The sequence below is a fragment of the Dromiciops gliroides genome, chromosome 6, assembly GCF_019393635.1.
Source record: "Dromiciops gliroides isolate mDroGli1 chromosome 6, mDroGli1.pri, whole genome shotgun sequence".
Taxonomy (NCBI): Eukaryota; Metazoa; Chordata; class Mammalia; order Microbiotheria; family Microbiotheriidae; genus Dromiciops; species Dromiciops gliroides.
This window is the reverse complement of record NC_057866.1, coordinates 37,783,709-37,805,027: the sequence shown is the minus strand read 5'-3', so window position 1 is coordinate 37,805,027 and position 21,319 is coordinate 37,783,709. Positions and strand designations below refer to the sequence as shown.

At 47.0% G+C, this 21,319-nt stretch overlaps 1 protein-coding gene across 3 annotated transcripts in view; it reads left to right on the top strand.

The window, feature by feature from the left end:
* The first annotated feature begins 3,107 nt into the window (after window positions 1–3,107).
* TCP11L1 (t-complex 11 like 1) overlaps window positions 3,108–21,319 on the top strand; it is a 36,972-nt gene continuing 18,760 nt past the window's right edge. The window contains exons 1-2 of one of the 3 annotated variants that reach the window (XM_043971691.1): window positions 3,108–3,196; window positions 11,798–11,961. In XM_043971691.1, coding sequence (XP_043827626.1) covers window positions 3,195–3,196; window positions 11,798–11,961 — 166 coding nt within the window. In that variant the 5' untranslated portion in view covers window positions 3,108–3,194. Of the gene's footprint in view, window positions 3,197–3,442; window positions 3,644–11,797; window positions 11,962–21,319 lie in introns of those variants that run through there. The other 2 variants (XM_043971692.1, XM_043971694.1) reach the window with 2 other exon arrangements.

Sequence of the window (21,319 nt, the reverse complement as noted above, 5' to 3'; positions counted from 1 at the left end):
TTATGACACATCACATTACTTTTTAATAGTATTTTTAAAAAATTACATGTAAAGATAGTTTTCAATATTTTTTTTGGGGGGAGGGTGTGAGGCAATTAGAGTTAAGTGACTTGCCCAGGGTCACACAGCTAATAAGTGTCAAGTGTCTGAGGTCACATCCAAACTCAAGCCCTCCTGACTCCAGGACTGGCACTCTATCCACTGTGCCACTTAGCTGCCCCTCAGCATTCATTTTTTTTTGTTTTTGTTTTTTGTTTTTAGTGAGGCAATTGGGGTTAAGTGACTTGGCCAGGGTCACACAGCTAGTAAGTGTTAAGTGTCTGAGGTTGGATTTGAACTCGGGTCCTCCTGACTCCAGGGTCAGTGCTCTATCCACTGCACCACCTAGCTGCCCCTCAAACATTCATTTTTGTAAGATTTCAAGTTCCAAATTTTTTTTCCTCCCTCCTTTCCCCCCTCCTTTCCCTCCTCCTTCCCGAAGGCAGCAAGCAATCTGATATAGTTTTTTTTTGTTGTTGTTTTGGTTTTTTGCAGGGCAATGAGGGTTAAGTGACTTGCCCAAGGTCACACAGTCCGATATAGGTTATATGTTACAATCATGTTAAACATATTTCCACATAAGTCATGTTGCATCACACACTTTAAATAGCCCATTTGATCTTGATTATGCTAAAGGTAGAATTAGCCTCCTTTTATAGACCTGGGAACAGCCTAGTGCCATCAACTATAATACAGTTAGTCCAAATTCAAAGTCCAAATTCAAACCTGGGTTGGTCCCAATTGTCATTCTTTTTCACTATATACCATGTTGCCTCCCTGATATGGCATAATGATAATCCTATTCTGTCTAGTCCTTAGGGATATGAGGCTTATACTTTATATTAAAATCCACCAAGGTCCATTAATGCCCCTTTAAAAAAGACATCATGAACTTGTCCATTGCAACTTCAGGGTTTAAAAAGCAGAAATGATTGTACATGAATATGTACAGTTAGGAAGTTCCCCCCACACACACACACACATACACTGTAAATTTAACACAGTGGTAACAACTGCCTTCAACCATAACCAAGAACCAGCTAATCCTCAGATGCTCCAGGTCCTAAGAAATTGGGGGAAATGGAGGTGTGAGACAAGAAGGTAGGAAGGTAAAAGGAGGCAGAGATGACTTAGCAAAAGAGGAAAATCATTTACAGATCCTTATAAAACCCTGTGGAGGGGGAGGCTAGACCTACCGTGTGTGTTATTGAAGGATTGTTCATGACACAGAATTGGAAATCAAGGGAATGCCCATCAATTGGGGAATGGCTGAACAAATTGTGGTATATGAATGTAATAGAATTCTATTGTGCTGTAAGAAACAATGAGCAGGTGGATTTCAGAGAAACCTGGACTGATGCTGAGTGAAGTGAGCAGAACCAAGAGAACACTTTGCACAGTAACAGCAACACTGAGATAGACCATGATAGACTTAGCTCTTCTCAGCAGTGCAATGATCCAAGACAGTTTCAAAGAACTCATGATGGAAAATGTTCTCCACCTATAGAAAAAAGAACTGTGGGTTCTGAATACAGATGGAACCATGATGTTTCTATTTTTTTTTCTTTTTGGAGGTTTTCCCCTTTTGTTCTGATTCTTCTTTCACAACATGACTAATGCAGAAATATGTTTAACATGATTGTACATATATAACCTATATCAGATTGCTTTCTGTCTTGGAGAGGAGGGGGGAAATTTGGAACTAAAATCTTAGGAAAACAAATGTTTAAAACTATCTTTACATGTAACTGGAAAATAATAAAATACTTTTATGATTAAAAAAAGAATTAAAAAAGAATTAAAAAAAAAAGAATTGTTCAGAAGACAAGTAACCAAACAATACCTTGTCTTTAGGGAAGTTTGTGTGGCTACCGCCACCACTGCAGCATCTCTGCCCAGAAATCCCTGAATGGAGTCACCAAGAGGCGGACTTGACTGCAAAGGACTGGACCACAACCTTCGGCAACCCTTCCTTACAGCCTTCCTTTTGGGAGGAAGAATGTAATTAGCAACATGGCCGTTGGTTTCTGGGGCGCAGGCGGAGGAGGAGATGGGGAGGAGATGCTTAGATTCCTGTAGTCTGAACGACCTTGGTTAGGAAGAGGTACGAGGAAGGAACTGGCTAAAATGGCAAGAGAATGTCATTGGTGCCTGAGGTCATTGTCAGCCGTGATCCACAGCGCCCCCACCCCATCTCTCGGCTGGGGCCCCCTCCCAATACCTGTTAAGCCTAAGTGAAACTTACTTGGGGATACTGTGGGGGTTTTTTTTGTTTTGGGTTTTTTTTTAGTGAGGCAATTGGGGTTAAGTGACTTGCCCAGGGTCACACAGCTAGTAAGTGTTAAGTGTCCGAGGTCGGATTTGAACTCAGGTACTCCTGATTCCAGGGCCGCTGCTCTATCCACTGCGCCACCTAGCTGCCCCATATACTGTGGGGTTTTAAAAGAGACTGGGGGGAGGGTAGCAAGAGAGAAGCAGATTCGGGGGAGGCTGTGGACGGGGTTCAAATGCTTCCTTTGCCGTTTATTTCTGGTGTGGCCAGGACTGGCGGTTTAGTTTGACTTTTCTCAACTATAAAATGTGGGTGTCGGTCTCTATCCGGTGTTTTCCGGCACCAAATTCTGCGGTCCCATGAAGGTCAGCTACCTCTGGTTCTTCCTCTTCTCTACACTTCCTCCCCTACCTAGGGAAGATCAGAATGGAGGGATGGGGGAGAAGGGGCACCCCGACGGGGCTGGTGAAGGGGGCGCTGAATGGGGACTAGGGGAGGAAGGGGCACAGAATGAAGGGGAGAAAGGGCACCCAGATACGGTAGGTGAATGAGGGCTGGGGGAGGAGTGGACCAGGAATGAAGGGCCAGGAGAGGAGGGGGCCCAGAATAAGGGGCTGGGAAAGAGGGGCACCCAGATAGGCTAGGTGAAGGGGGAGCACTGAGTGGGGTTGGGAGAGGAGGGGACTTAGAATGAAGGGCCCACGGAGGCTAGCACCCGAAAGCTGCGGCTGCGCTGGAAGGCGGAGCGCTAAAGCGGGATTCGGAGTTCTGTGCCCAAAGGGATAAAGAGGAGCCCGGGGGCAAGAAGGCCCGCTGACCTAGGGCTGGGGCAGCCTCCAACCTCTACCCCTCCCCCCTCTCCAACGGCGCTGATGTCATCAAGATGTAAGCGATGCTAAGTGAAGTTCGAAGTATTTGTGGTCAAAGTTTTCGTTTCCGTTAATAACTGTGATTTAAACGAAGGGGAATGGCAGCGTGGCGGCCTGCGGGCTGAGGTGGCCTTTGTCCGCGAGCCGCGGGGTGGAGCACGGGGCTGGGCGGAGCGGGGCTGGGCGGAGCTAGCGGCTCCAGGCTTCTGCGCGTGCGCGCCCCTCGCGCTTCCGTACAATAAGATGGCGGCTCCCTGTGAGCCGCTGCCGACGGTGTCGCTCTCCCGCGCTCCCCGCCCCCAGCCCGCTGAGGACCGCTGGGCTGCTTCCCAGCGAGAGGCGCGCGGGGTTCGGCTGCTCTGGGCCCGCCCCCTGCCCGCTGCCGCCCCTGCTCCCGCTCCAGCGTCTGCCTGAGTCACGGTGGTGTGTGCTCCCGAGCCTCTGGGCCCCGGTGCGACTCGCGGTAAGCTAAGCGGACCTGGGGTGGGGGATGGGGGCGGGGAGGCCGCGGCCGCCGGCCGGTCCGAGGCGGGGCTCGCGGCCTCCAAAGAGCATCCTTGGGAGCGAGGAGCCGCCCGGGCATTGCATAGGCTGTGCGCTGCAGGACGGGAGCGGGAGCGCCCAGGGGGGCCTAGCTCGGGGGGAAGAGCCCGGGTGCTGGCGATGCAAGGACAAAGGGCGAAGTCATCCCAGCATCCGCCGGGGGCTGGAGTGAACATGCATGGAGCGCCTACTGTATGCAGGCCACTGTGCCTAGCGCTTTATCAGCTCATTTTATCCCCACCGCCACCCTGCGAGGCAGCTGCCATCATGATCCCCATTTTACAGAGAGGGAAATTGAGGCAGGCAGAGGCGAAGTGACTTGCCCAGGGTCCCCCCGCTACGAAGTATATGAGCTCGGATTTGAACTCAGCTCTTCCTGATGCTGCGCACCGTGGTGCCCTTTCGTTCTTTTCCAGGGTTTTCAGTGCCCCCACTGGGGTTCCTGCGACTTTTTCCAGGGCATTGACTTGAGATGTAGTGCCCCGGCTCCCGAGGTCTCTTCCACTTAAACGAATCTGAAAATACTCATTGAGTGTCTCCATTTCAAAAACTGTGTGGTCAGGAACCTACAGGCTAGTTGGGAAAATAAAGAGGATAAGTGTGCATTCGATGCAGATTATATAAATGCCAATGACTGGATCCAATCAGAGCTTTAGGAGTACCGATGGGTGAGGCTCTGAAAAGAGATGGGGCTTGAACTTGGACCCGAATTGATTTATCGAGTATGACATTAAAAGCTCATCCATCATCAGGTTGGCCATAGTGTATGAATGAATGAGAGCATTTATTAAGCACTTACTGAGTTCCAAGCACTGTGGCAGAGGGCTGGGGATACAAATAGGAAGCGCCCCAGCTGTCCTGGAGCTCACACTCTAACGGGCGGAGTCTGCACGTAAGAGACAATTCACCTCCAGGGCTGATGGAGAAGCCAGGAAAAGTACTATGGGTAGAACAATGGAGTGGGTGGATGGCTAGCCCAGAGGTCGGGAGGTTTCTTGACTGTGAAGTGGGGAGGGATGGGGAGGATGGGGACTTAGAGCATAGAAACTGGGAAAGTAATAAATAAGGTCTGAAGGGTCTCAGGGGACCGTGATGGTCAGATGATAGGGCCTGATGGAAGGAACAGCGCTGTCCAGCAGTGCAGCCTCTGGGAGGGGGTGGGGTGGGGGCCGTGGCTCTCTCCCTGGGATGCGGGCCACCCCAGATGGATGAGGGGTAGGGTTATGGTGAACTTTAGGGTCACAACTTATCTCTAAATTAAAAAAAAATTATAAACTAATGACTCAGCAAATACAATCTGCTATATGAAATAACAAATTAAATTTAACAAGGTAGAACAAAGTAAATTAACAAATAGACAAAAAAGTTTGTCCAGTGTCTTGTTTATATGTCTGTTAGAGATTCTGCTCCTTCTGGCTTTATCTTATTCCTTTTTTTTTCTTCATCCAGTTGTAATATATGTGCAGTTCTGGGTCTGCCGCTTTTAGTTTTCACTTTTTCTTTGTAGGTCTTTCTATCATTCCTTGTTTGTTTGGTATTTGTCATTTTTACAGCACCACAATATTCTGTTACATTAATATCTTGGGAACAGAGGGGTATGGATCCAGACCTAGGATTTCATTGATATAAACTATCTTCACAGATACAAAATGACTTACGGTGTTGTAGAGTTGCTTGGGATACTTTGTAGTTAAGCATCCTTAGGATCGAATGTTTAAGACTAGAAGAGAGTTTAGTAGTCCAGCCTCCTCATTTGACAGATGAGAAAACAAAGGCTCAGAAATTTGTCCAAAAAACTTGTCCAAGCTTGCACAGTTTTACCTATGAGCACATAGTAGATATTTGTTAAAGACAAAAATTGAAAGCAGGTCTTCCTAACCTCAAAAATGGCCTTCTACCCAAAACATCTTACTCTTCTCCTAATTTATCTAGTGATTTTCAAGTTGTTACATGTATAGGTTTTCTCGATTATCTATGTATGTATGTATTGAGAGACAGTAGCTGTGAGTATTTTTATACAAATAGGTCCTTTTCCCCTCATGTTTTTATAATAAAGTCCTAACAACAGAATCCATTGGGTCAACATCAAAACTCTGATTGCATATTGCCTTCCAAAATGTTTATGCCAGTCTACCAACAATGTATACAAGTGCCCGTTTCCTGACTGCCCACCAATGTGGGGTTTTATAAATATATGAGAGGGGGCAGCTAGATGGTGCAGTGGATAGAGCACCGGCCCTGGAGTCAGGAGTACCTGAGTTCAAATCCGGCCTCAGACACTTAACACTTACTAGCTGTGTGACCCTGGGCAAGTCACTTAACCCCAATTGCCTCACTAAAAAACAAACAAACAAACAAAAAAAATAAATATATGAGAGGCAGGGCCACAGAAATAGAAAGATCTGGGTCTGAGGCCCACCTCTGAAACATACTGATTTAATGGGCCTGGACGAGAAACTTATTCTTTCAGTCTCTAAGATGTAGATTTGAATTGGAAGAGGGAGTTCTTTCATTCGAGAATTCCCTGTACCAATGAAATGACTAGACCCATCGAGATCTATCTATCTATCTATGGTTACATATATACATGCACACATATATATTATATTATTGTATGCACATATATATGCAATAGTGTATATTGTACACATTATACCCACAATGGTATATTTATGTAATAGCATATATAATGAATGCATACAATATTGTATATAAATAAAATACAGTATATACATAAATACATGTAGATATAGAAAATGCTTTCTAGTTACTATTCTAGTAAGTATAAGGTGAATAGAGCGGCTGTTGAGTGCCTTCCCCTTGAGGATGATCTTCCATCTACTCTCTGTGTGTCTTGGATACTCATTTATATACACATTGTCTCCCCATTAGAATGTAAACTCCCTGAAGACAAAGACTTTTTTTTTTTGCTTTTTCTTAGTATCCCTGGCTTTTTGCACAGTGTTTGGCACATAGTAATGGCTTAATAAGTGTTTGTTGATTAACTGATTGTGCTGTCTCTATGGAGGTTCGACTGGTCAAATCACAAGTCCTTGAAGCAGAGATGATAGATGGGAAAAGAAGCCTAGCTCTTGGCTCTGCTTCTTGATGTGCAGAGTTGTGGTGTTAAGGGGTCCCCTGGGCCTGTTGACAGTGGGCAGAGTGCTCGGGATTTGGAATCAGTAGGGCCTGGGTTTAAATCCCAGCTCACACACTAACAGTCTGACCCTGGCTAAGTCACTTGATCTCCATATGTCCAAGTGGCCCCTTAGTCTGGCCTCTGGGTGTCTCAAATCATGTGTTTTTGTTTTGTTGCATAAAACCTACTGGTAACGCCGCCGGGCTTCTTAGCCTGGGGTCTGAGAACTGCTCTTATTACTTCAGTGACTCTCAACATAATTGGCTTCTTCTGTAATCTTGTGTATTTTGTTTTATGTGTTTAAGAACATTGGAAGAAGGGGTCCACAGGCTTCCCCAGCACATGGTGATGTTGCCTGAGGGCTCCAGGGCACAGAAAAGGTTAAGGATCCCTGTGGTGATGGAACCCTGACCAAAAAACAACAACAAAAGTGAGGGCATTTCAGATCCCATTTAGAGTCAGGGCCCTGGGGGAAGGAGGAAGCACCAGAGAGTTTCAGTACCTTTTTCCCCTCCCAGAGAAAGGGGAAAGATGCAGTCACTAAGCTCTTCTGTGAGGCCTGGAAAATTCCACTCCCATTGCCAGCCCCTCCACAGCCCTGCCCGGGGTTCCTCCTCAGGTCTCAGATGAAGGTAATACGGGCTCCTTCTCTCTGCCCTGCTGGGCACAGGCTGCTGAGGAGCGTTCCCCCAGGCTGCTGGGCCCTGCTTTGAACACCTTCCAGCTGGGGTTGGGGGTGGGGGATGCAGTCTAATTAGTGTTTATGGAGTCGATCTTTGTTATTCCATAACTTAAGATGGTCCAGGTGCTAATTATTTTCAGCACTGGACATCCCCATTGAAAAAAAAAAACCCAAGGCGTCCTGTTGTCTCCTCCCTCTCAGTTGTGGTCATTAGCATCAGAAGAGCAGCCAGAGATCTGGGGAAAACCAAACTTCTCAAAAACTCTCACAATCCATTGGAAGTCCCTGTGACAGCCTCCATCCAAGCTGAAGTGTGCAGTGTTTGACCTGCTTTAATTAGGTCCCCAAGCCCCAGCCACCCCACTGTGGGCCACAGTTGACCACTTCACTCTGGTCGGAAGTGTTGCCCACTGGCCTGGAGGAGAGACTGGGATTCATTTTGAATGTGGTGTTTTCGTTTGCATTATTAATAAAAACCACCCACAAAAACAAAACAATCACCCATATAGCCATGAGCTCCAAATTATATGCAGTTTGCTTCTTTGAAAATTATGGATCTTAACAAAATAATGGCAGTGACGTCCTTCTTGTCTCTGTGTCCCCTTCCAACATCTCTTCATTCTGTAGAATTTCCTCTTTGGATTTCATTGTGAGGTTAACATTTTTACATAGCTGTAGCCAGTGTGTGGATGGTGGTCATTAGTTGGCTGTTTTTCCTCTGCCTCACTTAAGATCAGAGATGAAGCCTTGCAAGGCACCCACGGGTCATCTAGACCAACCCCCTCATTTTACAGTTGAGGAAACTGAGGCTCAGATGAAGTGATACAGGTAGAAGGTGGCAGAGCACCTTGCTAGCTTCCTTCACGGATTTCTCTTTTTGTTTCCCTTTTCTTTGAACATATAAGCATTTATCCCAGCTATTTCTTGCAAAGCTTTCCTAGGAATATGGTTCTCAAGTTGTTTGCTGTACTTCAGTAAACATTTATCCAGTGCTTGGAAGGCGTCACATATGGGGACTGGATTAAGCACCCAAGTCAGTAGGCTAAACAAGAGTGAGGTGAGGGCCAAGGAGACAGTGGAGGTGGCCTGCTCCAAGGAATGAGGGCAGAGACTGTTTTCAGCTGGGGCAGGACTTGGACTTTGGAGAGGCTTCACAGCCCTGATGTTGCCCTGTTCCATTTCATATGGTAGGCTCATCAGCTCCCTGGGGTTCTTGTCATCTCTGCTGATAACTCTCAGATCCACTGGCCGAGGCCCAGTCTCTTTTCCAATTTCCAGCGTCTCATCTCTAGCTGGATGTCCCACAGACATCCCAAACTCCACATGGCCAAAACGGAACTCATTATCTGTCCCCCAAACCCTCCCTTTTCTGACTTCCCCAATGTCAAGGATCCCACCATCCTTCCGGTCACCTCAGCTCAAATTCTAGGTGCCCTCATCTTCTCACTCTCTCCCCCAACTCTCGCCCATCCGCAGCCAAGGTTCTGTCATTTCTACCTTCATGACATCTCCCACACACCCCTTGTCTCCTCTGACCCTGCCACCCCCTGGGGAGCCATCTCTCTCATGCTTGGCCCCATTGGTGGCTCAGGTCTCTCCCCATTTCAATCCAGCCCCCATTTAGCCGCCAAAGTGATTTTCCTCAAGCATGGTCCAATCATGTCTCAGCCCTATTCGATAACCAGCTTCTTATTATCTCTAATAAAGGGCTTTCAGACCCTCCATTTAGCTTTTAAACCCCCTCACAGCTTAAACCCTTCCCACCTGTCCTGTCTCCTTACACCTTACTCCCCTCCTTGTTCTCTATGACCCAGTGACACGGCCCCCTAGATATACCTGTTACCTGCAACTCTCTCCCTCCCCCTATCCACCTCCTGGCTTCCCACTAAAGCCCCACCTTCTTACATAAGAAGCTGCCTTCCCCAGTCCTCCCCAATTTAGGCTTTCCCTCCGGGAGCCCTGCTCCACTTATCCTGCTGTCCGTGTCGTCTCCCCTTCAGACTGGGAGCTCCTTGAGTGAAAGGACTTGGTTCTTTGCCTTTCTTTTTATCTCCATCCCTTAGCACAGTGGCTGGCACATAGTAGGGGCTTTAAAATGCTTGTTGATTGACTTCATGGAGGAGCCATCCGGATTAGGTCTTAAATTAGAGAATGACTTCAGTAGGAAGGCAGGGAAGTAGTATTAAGAGCCGACTGCACTGGGCCATGTACTGAGCCCTTTATAGGTATCCTCTCATTGGATCCCATTCATCTCCACCTGTTAACTTGGAGTTGTGGCATTCCAGAGTCCAGCACCCTCGCTTTGCAGAAGAGATAGAGATAAATGGGAAGGAATTCCAGGTACGAGTAATGGTGATCAAAGGCACCAAGACAGGAAGAGGAGACAGGGTGAGAGAAATGGGGACAGTCCAGCTGGGCTGGAATGTAGAATAGGTGAAGACATCATCATAGGAGGCAGGGGCATGGACAAGGACAGCCAGGTGGCCTAGGGGCTTGGAGTCAGGAAGACCTGAGTTCTTATTTTTCCTTCTATTTTGTATTTATTTAGAATTTCCCCCCAAGTTACATGTAAAAAGACCTGAATTCAAATCCAGCCTCAGACACTTCTTCTATGTGCAATCCTGGATAAGTCAACCTCAGTCTGCCTCAATTTCCTCATCTGCAAAATGGGGAGAAGAATAGCTCTTACCTTCCAGGGTTGTTGTGAGGATCAAATGAATTATAGAGGGTGTCCCAGAAGGCTTAGTGCTGGCTTGTGGGACTCCCTGTATTAATTCTTTTGATCTTCACAACAACCCTGGGAAGGGATACTATTATTATTACTATTATGTTTACTTAAACTTCAAACTGCTCTGTAACTTTTGGGGACACCCTGTATATGGAAAGCACTTTGTAAACCCTGAAATGTTTTGTAAGTATCAGCAGGGATGATAAAAGTTGGAGCCAGATGATGGAGGGCCTTGAATGCCAGATCCAAAGAAGAGAGGCTTGATTTGATCCATAGTAGATTGCCACAAGCAGGTCTTGGAGTAGAGGGCTGACCTTATTAGAGCCAGGCTGTAGGGTCATAGCTTGTAAGGTATATGGTTGGAGGGCAGCCAGGTGGCACAGTGAATAGAGCACTGGCTCTGGAGTCAAGAGGATTTGAATTCAAATCTCACCTCAGACACTCACTAATTGCAAGTCATTTAGCCCCAATTGACTTAAACATCCAGGGCCATCTCAAATTGCCCTGATGTCTGTCTTGCCACTGGACTCAGATGGCTCTGGAGGAGAGAGGCTGGTGACCTTGCACAGCCTTCCCTCACTTAAATCCAATTCACTGCAAGTCATGACATATCCCAATGTCATGGTATTCTTCAAGAATGAAGGACAAACAACAACAACAATGGTATGGTTGGAAGAGAGACTGCAGGTAGTCTAGGTGAGAAGGGACAAGGAAGGACCTGACCCAGGGTGATCATAAGTCTACTTAAACCAGCAGGGAACGAGCAGGGGAATGGCCTGTTTTCCAAACCAAGACCCAAATTCATTCTTCCATTCACTAAGGCTGTTTAATGACTTGCCCAAGGTTCCATGTGCAGTAATTGGAAGCACCAGAATCTGAACTCAGGTCCTGTGACTTGTTCTTATTCTTTGAGGGTGGCTCGGTGTCTCCCAACCATGGCGCCCTTTTAGAAGTGGTGATGCAAGGGGGCAGCTAGGTGGCACAGTGGATAAAGCACCAGTCCTGGATTCAGGAGGACCTGAGTTCAAATTTGGCCTCAGACACTTGACACTAGCTGTGTGACCCTGGGCAAGTCACTTAACCCTCATTCCTACACACACACACACACACACACACACACACACACACACACCAACAAAAACACCAAAAAAAAAAAAAAAAGGTGGTGATGCCCAGGAGTTTAGAGCTGGGTTTCTTGAACTTTTCCCATGCATAAGCCCTTTTTGCCTGAGAAATTTTTATGTGACCCCAGGTATATAGGCACATAAAGTAGGCCTACAGAACCTTTTAGTGTTGCCAGATTTTTTTCTCATACCCCACATTCAGTTACGCTCATGACCCACAGTTTAAGAAGCTCATGTAGCACCTGCAGATCATCATCATCTTGTCCTTCCTCCTCATTTTATCGAGGAGAAAATCCAAGTTCTGCGGGGAAGGGACTGTCCTCAGGTGCCAGAAACAAAATAGTGACTCCTTTGTTGCACTTGTTGTTGCTGCGGTTCTTTTCCCCTTTCCCCTTTCCCAGGAAATCGGATAAACTGTTGAGGATGTCCGAGCACCCAGATGACAAACCTCACCCAGGTGACTCCAAGCAAACCCTGCCGGATGGTGTAGATGGGGCTGATGAATCCGTCCGGAAGAGGATCCGGCAGAGCACTCCCAGCCCACAGAGACTGCCAAGGCCTCAGTGTAAGCACCAAGCCCCCTTTCCTATGGAGCATGTGGTCTTAGGCACCAGCGGCAGAGGGGCACTCGTAGTGACTGAGGGCATGCATTAAGCAGCATGTGATTTAAGGGTGCAGCTGTGGCCGGCAATTAACATTGAAGAAAAGCGGCTTGTCCTTGTACAGCAGGACTTGGCTCATTGCCCCATCAGTGTGAATCTTGTGAGGTTTCACTTAACATAGGAAATGAATATTTTAGAATCATCCAATTGGCCTTCCTTTGGGCAGCACAGCTTCTCTGGATGTCCTGGTAGAACTGGACAATAATAACGAGAGTAGCTAACATTTATATGCTTGTCTCTGATTTCTCCCCCATATTGGTATTCCTTAGCAAGCATAGGGTCATAGATTTAGAGCTGCAAAGGATCTCAGAGGCCATCAACCCTTTCATGCTAAAGATGAGGACACTGAGGTTCCAAGTATATAGTTAGATGACTTGCCCAAGGTCATGCTACTAAGAATTAAAGTTGGATTTGAATCCAGGTCCTTTGACACCAAAGACAGAACTCTTTCCATTATACCTCATCGCTTCCCAGTGTGCTTAATCATAATCTAACTTGTATTTTAGTTATCTAGTGTCTATGGGGATTTTTTACATCAATCATATGCCCTTTCATTCTTCTCCATTGAACTCTCCCCTTTGATAAACAAAAAATATAACAAAATCAACAAAGCGACTCTATCTGGCAGCCTGTGTAGCAGTTTGTACCCACCGTGCCCTACCTGTCCTCAGAGGAGAGGACGATCGACATTTATATAGAACTTTAAATACATTATTGTTCAATCCCAACAACAGCCTTTCAATGCAACTCCTACTGGTAGTATTGTTGCCATTTTGTGGACAGACAAACCGAGACTTGCCCGTGGTTATATAACTAAGAGGTTTCAAAGGGGGGGGGAGGGTTTGAATTCAGGGCTGCTTCTGCCACTTGGTGCTGCCTCTCTGCCTCCTGTTTGCTTTATGTGGATCATCTCCCTTGATCCTCACCACAGCCCCTCAGGTAAGTAGCACGAGTATGATTCTCCCCATCCTACAGATGAGAAAACGACTCCGACTCCGTGGCTTGTAAAATGTGCCCTTCTCATTGACCTAAAAAGGAGATCTGGAGGCCTGACGTTTTTGTTTCCCTCCAGGATTGAGCAGGTGAAAGCTTAGGTTGGTTTGTACATGTCTGTGAATTTGCCGCATCCTAACCTGGTGCCTGAGGGCTGGGTTCCCATGAGTTTGAAAGGACTTCCTTGGATGAGTCTCCCACAGTTAAGTGCTGAGTATAGTCTCTGAGGCTGCATCAAAGGGTGCTTTCTACACGCCACCCTAGAAGCTTCCCCAACCTGGCAGGCTATTAAAAAAAAAAATTGGCAAATATGCCCCAAACTGAGATGTTGGGGTTTGGTGGGTTTCTTTTTTGGAAGGACTCTCACAGTTTAGGAATGTCAGAAGTATGATATCTTTTTAAAGTGCAGTTGGTAGAGAGTTGGAATAAGCACATACATTTCCAGCTCTTGTGATGCTCTTGTGAATTGTTCAGAACACTTCCCAGGTCATTATTTCACTCTTTCTCCAAGCATCTCTTTAGTGAATAGAAGAGGGCCCTCCTGTCATGTAGTTCATCTTTGAATTAATGAAGGATTTCACTCATTCATTAATACTCATTCACCGTCCATTATTATGCACTGATGCTCACTGGAGACCAGCTTCAGATGATGCCATGGGCCATTCATCATCCCCAGGAAAATGTAAGCCCCTAGAGGGCAGGGACTGTTTTTGTTTTGTCTTTGTATCCTCAAGAGTTAGCACGGGACTTTTTGGAAGCAAGGATTGGTTGCTCTGATGCTCTTCCTGGGTGCTCATCTCCAGGGCATGTGGTTAGGAAGGCAGGTCAGGGTACATCCCCTCCTTTTCTATCCTGGCTGCCCTGAGTGCGAGAGTCTACAGATGAGGATCAATGGAAGGGACCGGAGATCACTGGTGGGGACCGTGGCAGTTCTGCATGATGCTTTTGATAGAGCGCCATGTTTGAAAAGGGACCAGCTTGGTCCTGCTTGCCCCCAGAGGGCAGAACTAGGAGGATGAAGTTACAGGGAGACAGGTTGGCACTTGGTCTCAGGAAAACCTCCCTAAAAATGAGAGCTTTGGGGGCAGCTAGGTGGTGTAGTGGATAAAGCACTGGCCCTGGATTAAGGAGGACCTGAGTTCAAATCTGACCTCAGACACTTGAGATGTACTAGCTGTGTGATCTTGGGCAAGTCACTTAGCCCTATTGCCCTGCCCCCCCAAATGACAGCTTTTCAGAAGTGGGGGGGCTGCCTCTGGAAGCAGCAGACATTCCCCCCAAGTGGCAGTGCTTGAGCAAAGGTTGGGTCTCAGCATGTCTAGTATAAGGGAGATTCTCTCTGGGCTGCAGGCATGTGCTGCACACTGCAGAATTCCCTTTCAACTCTGATATTCTGCGATTCAGTGAAAATCGATTCATGACTGTTCCCCTTTCTTTGCTGGGTGGCACCACGTGTTTGTCTAGGACTGCTGTGTCTCAGACCACTCTGGGAGCTAGTCCATGCAGCTCACAAAAAGGTGGTTGAGATGGAAGAGAATTTGCAGGTCAGTGCCCCCATTTCACAGCTGAGGAAACTGAGGACTAGAGAGAGGAAGAGGCTGCCCCAAGGTCTCCCCATGATCAGAGGCGGCTCAAGGCCCGAGGCTCCGGGTCTGGTCCCCTACCTCGGTTCCCTTGGCCCTTGTAGCTGTATCTTACCCAGTCCCTAAAAGGCTTTTTCTGGCTTCCTCAGTTGCCCAGTATCCTTTCTCTGTTCCAAGTGAACAGAGGATTTACAGATCCCCAGAGGTCAGGAAGTATGAGTACCTTCTGAGTCAGGGATTACAAAGATGAAAAACAAATGTGATGAGCCATCTTCTGGAACCTTCCCAGAAGGATCCAGCCTGAGGGTATGGATTGTCGAAGTCATAAAGCTGAGGTTGAGGGGTCTGAGTCAGCTGGAGGCACAGGGAAGAGAGGGCCAGCCCCTTGTCAGGAAGACCCGAGTTCCAATCCAGCCTCAGACAACTATTACCTGTGGGACCCCATGCAAGTCACTGAACCTCTGTTTGCCTCAGTCTCTTTAGCTGAAAAATGGAATAATAATAGTACCTACCTCCCAGGGTCATTGTGAGGGTCAGATGGGATGATATTTGTTAAAGTGCTTAGCACGAGGCCTGGCTCATAGTAGGTGTTATTTGATATAAATGCTTATTCCTGCTTCCCCCCAAATATCTCAGAAAGCCTCCAATTTAAAAAGTAACTCATGAAAGATAAACTGTAATCTCAGAACATGGAGCATGAGACAGTGTTGTAAGTACAGGAGTTTTTAGTGACTGATAAGGGATTTTGAAAACCAGAATCTCACCATTTTCCCAGCACTGATTCATTAAGCAGAGCCCTCCCAAGAATGGAGAAGAGCAGTTTATCACAGGCAGCACAATATAACAGATGAAAAGAAGGTTGGATTTGGAAGTGAGAGGCCTGGGTTCTAATCCCACTTCTCACACTTAACTAACCATATGACTTTGGTCTCTGAGCCTCAGTTTCCCCATTTGTAGAACGGAGATGAGGATACCTGCCCCCACCCACACCTCGAGCATCACTGCACAGAAAGCCCTTTAGAAACCTCAGACAGCTTGTTCTGTTGGTGGGAGTGGCTTGCAGCATGTGCTGATTCTAGTTTTGTGCTCAGCAACCCAACTTTTGGTCCATTATCTGTGCAACCTTGAGTGACTCCCTTGTCTCCTCTGCAGCATGAGGGAGGTGGACCAGATGGATCTTGGAGGTCCCTCTCTGCCCTGAATCTGTCATTCTCAACACCTCAGTCCACCAGGATGGGCTGTCCTGTGCAGACAACAAGAAATAAATGTCAGGTAGCTCTCCTGTTGTAAGTAAATCATCCTGGTTTATGAACCAGGCTCTTGTTAACTTGGTTAGCAGGTCATTATTCCTGAGCTGATAAACCCGAGTTTGTGGAGCTGCAGAGCCAAGGATCACCCCCAAACTGTGGTGTTCCCACCAAGGTGGCAGGGCCCTGTAGGCCTTGCCAGAGATAGCCCTTGACTTTGTTCATTCTGCTGGTGCATCTCTTCTGGAGCCCAGCCGATCTCCAGGCAGGTTTAAAGCACCAAGCTTTATCACAATCTGTGACTCTGCCTCTGGCTCCCATTTCCCTAAGAAGCTAGAATGAATTCTCCTTGTTTTGTCTTGGGAGGTTTTTTGCGCTTCTCTTTTGTCAAGTCTGTAAGTTATGGTGCTCTTGGATGAAGAATCTTGAGTCCAGCCTGTACCTGGACAGGGATCTTCTCAACACCTAGCCAGCAGGTGGTGATCCAGCTGGCCCTCCCCTGCAGACCTCCAGGGAGAGCAGGAGGGGGCTCCTGAGGTGACCTTGTCCACACTGGGATAGTTCCAGGTGCTGGCAAATTCAGGCCTAAAGGCAGCACAGCAGAGTAGAGAAAAGGCTGGCCCTAGAGTCAGGAAGAGCCAGCCTCAGTTACTGTCCCTGCCCCAAGCTGGGGGACAACAGGCAGACACTGAAACTCTGAGTACTTCCGGACAACTCCTTAGGACTAGAAGGTTCAGAATAGCTACTAACTGCTGCATCAGGAGAGGCAATTTCCTAATCAAATGCTTTTTAAATTGAAAAGCAAAAAAGACCCCCCTCCCCTCTTCCCCCCCACAGTATCCATTGAATAACTAGAGGAAAATGAAGCTATTCTGGGTGGTTCTTTCTCTCTCTTTTTTTAAAAATAAAAATATTTTATTATTTTCCAGATACATATAAAGATAGTTTTCATCATTTGTTTTCATAGGATTTTTAGTTCCAAATTTTCTCCCACCCTTCCTTCCCTCCCTCCTCCCCAAGATAGAAAGCAATCTGATATAGGTTATATATGTACAATCACATTAAGCATATTTCTGCATTAGTCATTTTGTGAAGGAAGAATCAGAGCACAAGGGAAAAACCTCAAAAAAGAAAGAAAGAAAAAAATGGCCCCAAAGTAGAAATATTATGGTTCAATCTGCATTCATAATCTACAGTTCTTTTTTTCTGGATGTTGAGAACATTTTCTATCATGAGTTCTTTGAAATTGTTTTGGATCATTGCACTGCTGAGAAGAGCCAAGTCTATTACCATTGTTCATCACACAATGTTGCTGTTATTGTGTACAATGTTCTCCTGATTCTGCTCCTCTCAGTCAGCATCAGTTCATGTAAGTCGTTCTAGGTTTCTCTGAACTCCTCCTGCTCATTGTCCATTACATTCATATACCACAGCTTGTTTAGCCATTCCCCAGTTGATGGGCATTCCTTAGATTTCCAGTTCTTTGCCACCACAAAGAGAGCTGCTATAAATATTTTTGTACATGTGGGTCCTTTTCCCTCTTCTCTGATCTCTTTGGGATACAGTGGGCGGACCTTTCTCTAGTGAGTAGCCAAGAATCAAAAGGAAGATATATTTGTGGGCTCTGATTGTCAATATAAAATAACAACACTAATAACATTTCTATTGTGCAGAGTGCTTTCCAGTTCAAGATCTGAGCCTTTGCAAAGTCAGCTTTATTAGCTTACCCAGGGGTAATGAATGATTCACTAACCAAATTAACAAGACATTAATTTATAAACCAGAATGAGAATTCTTCCTTTGGAAGGGAAAGAGCCATTTAATAGGAGATCTGCTTGGGGAGTAAGTCTCTCTACACTGAAATCAGACATGTCAGTTCAAAAGAAAAGAAAAGAAAAGAAAAAAATTCCATTTGACTTAGTGTAGTAGAAAGAACACTGGGCTTAAAGTCAGGAGCTCTACCTGGGGTCAGACCTTGCTTTCTGACAGACCTTTCACTCCTGCAGAAGTGTGAAAGCAAGGTAGCAAGGGTAGTTGACTTAGAAAGGTGCCAGGTGGCATATTTTCCATCCCCTCGTTCCCTACCTCCCTCCCCACCAGGGGCCACACAGCAGCTCAGCTCCCCAGCAATAGCTTCTAAGTGTCCATCCTCCCCCTCCCTGTCCCCTAATCCCCCACAGGGTTGGGATCTGACTCCCCTCTGCCATGATGGTTTGAAGGTACTTTTGGGGTTGCTTGTTCTGGGAACCAGGTTTACTTGAAATGGCCTTCCTGTATACTTCTCAAAAAGTGGCTGGCTGGAGGGCAAACAGCGATAAGTCTGGTGCGATGAGGCTCCTGGTTATATTTATAGACTTATGTTTCAGCAAACCCTGGATTGCTCCAGCCACTGACCCCTGAGAAAGTCCCAAGAATTAACCCCCAAAGAGCTTCAGCTGTTTTCCTTGATCTTGGGTTTTACCCATTCCCTGCTGAAGCCTCCCTGCTGGTAACGCCGGCGCTCCAAGGCCCTGCCAAGCTGGAAAGGCTTTGACTTTGGGCCTGGGGATGGGGCAGCCCCTTGGTGGCCTCTGTGGGTCCGCCATCCGGGACAGAATTTTTTGTTCAGCCTTAGCACCCCATAAAGTGGTTCGTTAAGCTGTGGAGGGACCACGGATCCTGCAGCAAGAGTGCCGCTGTTGTAGATGAGCCACAGCGCATTTGAGGGACTGACAGGTCTCGGGCTGTGACACAAGAGGCGGGCTGGATGATCTAAGTCACTGTGCACAGGAGACTTCTGTAGTTTCCTCCTTGCTGCTACCTACCCGATGTTTAGGAGGCCCCGTGACCAAAGAAAGGTTTAAACCAGGCGGGTTCCTTTTGTGTGAGTGCAGCGGAGAGGGGAAGGGCAAAAAAAGGCTGGGAAATCAACTTTGACCCTCTGCGTCAGAAGATCCAAACCTTTAAAAACCATTCTAGCCTGGGACAAAACAGCGCTCAGGGCCTAGGGCCAATTTTATTATCTAGATCCTCTCTCCTGCCTGTGAGATAAGGAGCCCGCAGGCCCGGGCTTCACTGGGAGCTTTTCCTCCCTGGCCGTCCCCTCCCCCAGTCCCCTCCTTGTTTCCTAGTCCATAACACCTGGGGAGTTACTGACCTGGAGAGTTACCTGCTTAGGAAACCAGGGAGTAAATAAAGTTACTGACGTCATGGAATGTCTACCCTGCCCCCAACCCTGAAAATCCAGCCCTTCCCCCTTCTGCCCCAGCCGCGGCCCTGCGGCCCATCCTCCTGCCAGCCCAGCGGGTGAAACGGGTTCAGATAGGCAGGGGGTGGTGCAGCTAAGTGACGCAGTGGATAGAGCACCGGCCCTGGAGTTGGGAGTACCTGGGTTCAAATCCGGCCTCAGACACTTAGCACTTAGTAGCTGTGTGACCCTGGGCAAGTCACTTAACCCCAATTGCCTCACTAAAAAAAAAAACACAAAAAAACAGATAGGCAGAGGGGCCGGGAATTTTAGAGCTGGGAAAGGCCATAGAAATCATCTAATTCAGGCCCCTCGTTTTTACATTTGAGCCAACTGAGGCCCAGGCCCATGTTCTTGGCTGGCTTCTGATTGGGAAATCACTTAGAATTCGGAGGAATCTGGAAATCCCTCTAGAAAGAGACATTGTGGAGTGACATTCAGACGCTGTCCACTCCAAGGCTCCAGGGGCTGTTCCCACGTCCGGGTTCTTCTCCCTTCCCGACTTAGTGCCCTTCTCCGGTCTCACAGATGGGGATGCCTGTCCAAGCTCAGACCTTGAGCCCTCCTCTCCACAGTATCTCCCACCAGGGGTCCCATGCATTCTTTTGCCTTCAGTTATTGCCCCCAGACATGTACTTGACTCCAGAATCCTTTATCCATCCCCAGCCTTTCAGCTGAGCTCCCACCCTGCTTTCCCGATGACTCTGAGAATCTTTACCTGTAAATCATGCTGGCATTTCTACCTCAGCACAGACAGACATTTCACTTGGTGATTTCCTAACCCAAATTTGCCCTTCTTTCTGTCTTCTCTTTACACCTTCCCCCAAAGTCTTATACCCTCAGAGTCATCTTTTTCTCCTGTCTCATACACATCCACTCAGTTGCCAAATCCTGTTAATTTGACCTCTCATAGGTGTCCTTCCCTTGTGGGCCTGCAGCCACACTAGTGCACCCCTCATCCCTTCTCCCCTAGACTATGGTAACAGTCTCCTAACTTGTCTTTCTGCTTCCTCTCTCCAGTCCTTCCTTCACACAGCTAATCTAATTTTTCTGATCTTGTCACTCCTCTAACTCAAAAATCTTCAGTGGCTCCCCATTACCTCCCAGATATGGTATTCTGCCATTCGTGGTCCTGCACAATCTAGCGCCAACCTGCACTTCCAGGCAGATCTCATACTGTCGCCCTTCATAAACTCTTTATTCCAGACAAACTGGAGTTCTTTGGGTTCCCCTGCTCCCATCCTGCCTTCTGTCTCTGTTCCTTTGTTCATATCTCCTGTACCCTCAGCTCTCTCTGCCACCTACTGTCCTTTCCTTCAAAGCCCCGTTTAACCACCAGCTCCTCTCTGAAGCTTTCCCTGACTCTCCGTTTTCCATGGCTAGCATGGAAATGTGTATTGGATGACTTTATTTTTTTTTTTATTTTTATTTTTTGGTGAGGCAATTGGGGTTAAGTGACTTGCCCAGGGTCACACAGCTAGTAAGTGTTAAGTGTCTGAGGCTGGATTTGAACTCAGGTCCTCCTGAATCCAGGGCCGGTGCTCTATCCACTGTGCCATCTAGCTGCCCTGGATGACTTTATATGTGTGATGGGTATCACACTTCTTGCCTTCTCAGTGGGTGAGGGAGGAGATAATTCAGAACTGGAATAAGTTTTTTTAAAGTTATTTCTATATCGATTTTTTCATTACATCCGTCTAGACTTTCCTCTTCTCTCACTTGCCCTTATGCTGCATCAGCCTCCCTCCACCCCCTCCAGTGATAACCTTTTCACCAAAGTCAGTGCTCTGTGTATCTTTTGGCCTCATGACCTTACACAATGATCTTATTCTTTTTGCACATTTTTGGATGGTCTTTTTTATTGGAGTGGAACAGGTCTGGTTCGATACCTTCCTTATACATTTATTTTGTTCTACCTGCTACTGTAGACCAAATTATACTTGGCATTCTACTTGTTTGTTTGGGTATATGTGTTATTTCCTCCACTGCATGTGAAGCCCTCCATCTAGGGCACCCTATCTCATTCCTCTTTGGGTTGTGGACAGCTCCTGCCACTAGGCTTTGTGTGTGATCAGGAGACACTTTAAATGTGTTTGTTAAATTGACTGAGGCTGGGGGTTAGGGTTGAGGAGTGGAAAAGAGAGGTTCTCCTGTCTGGTGCTGGTAAGTGGGAAGGAGAAGCCATCTGGAACAGAATTTTTAGGTTTTTGAA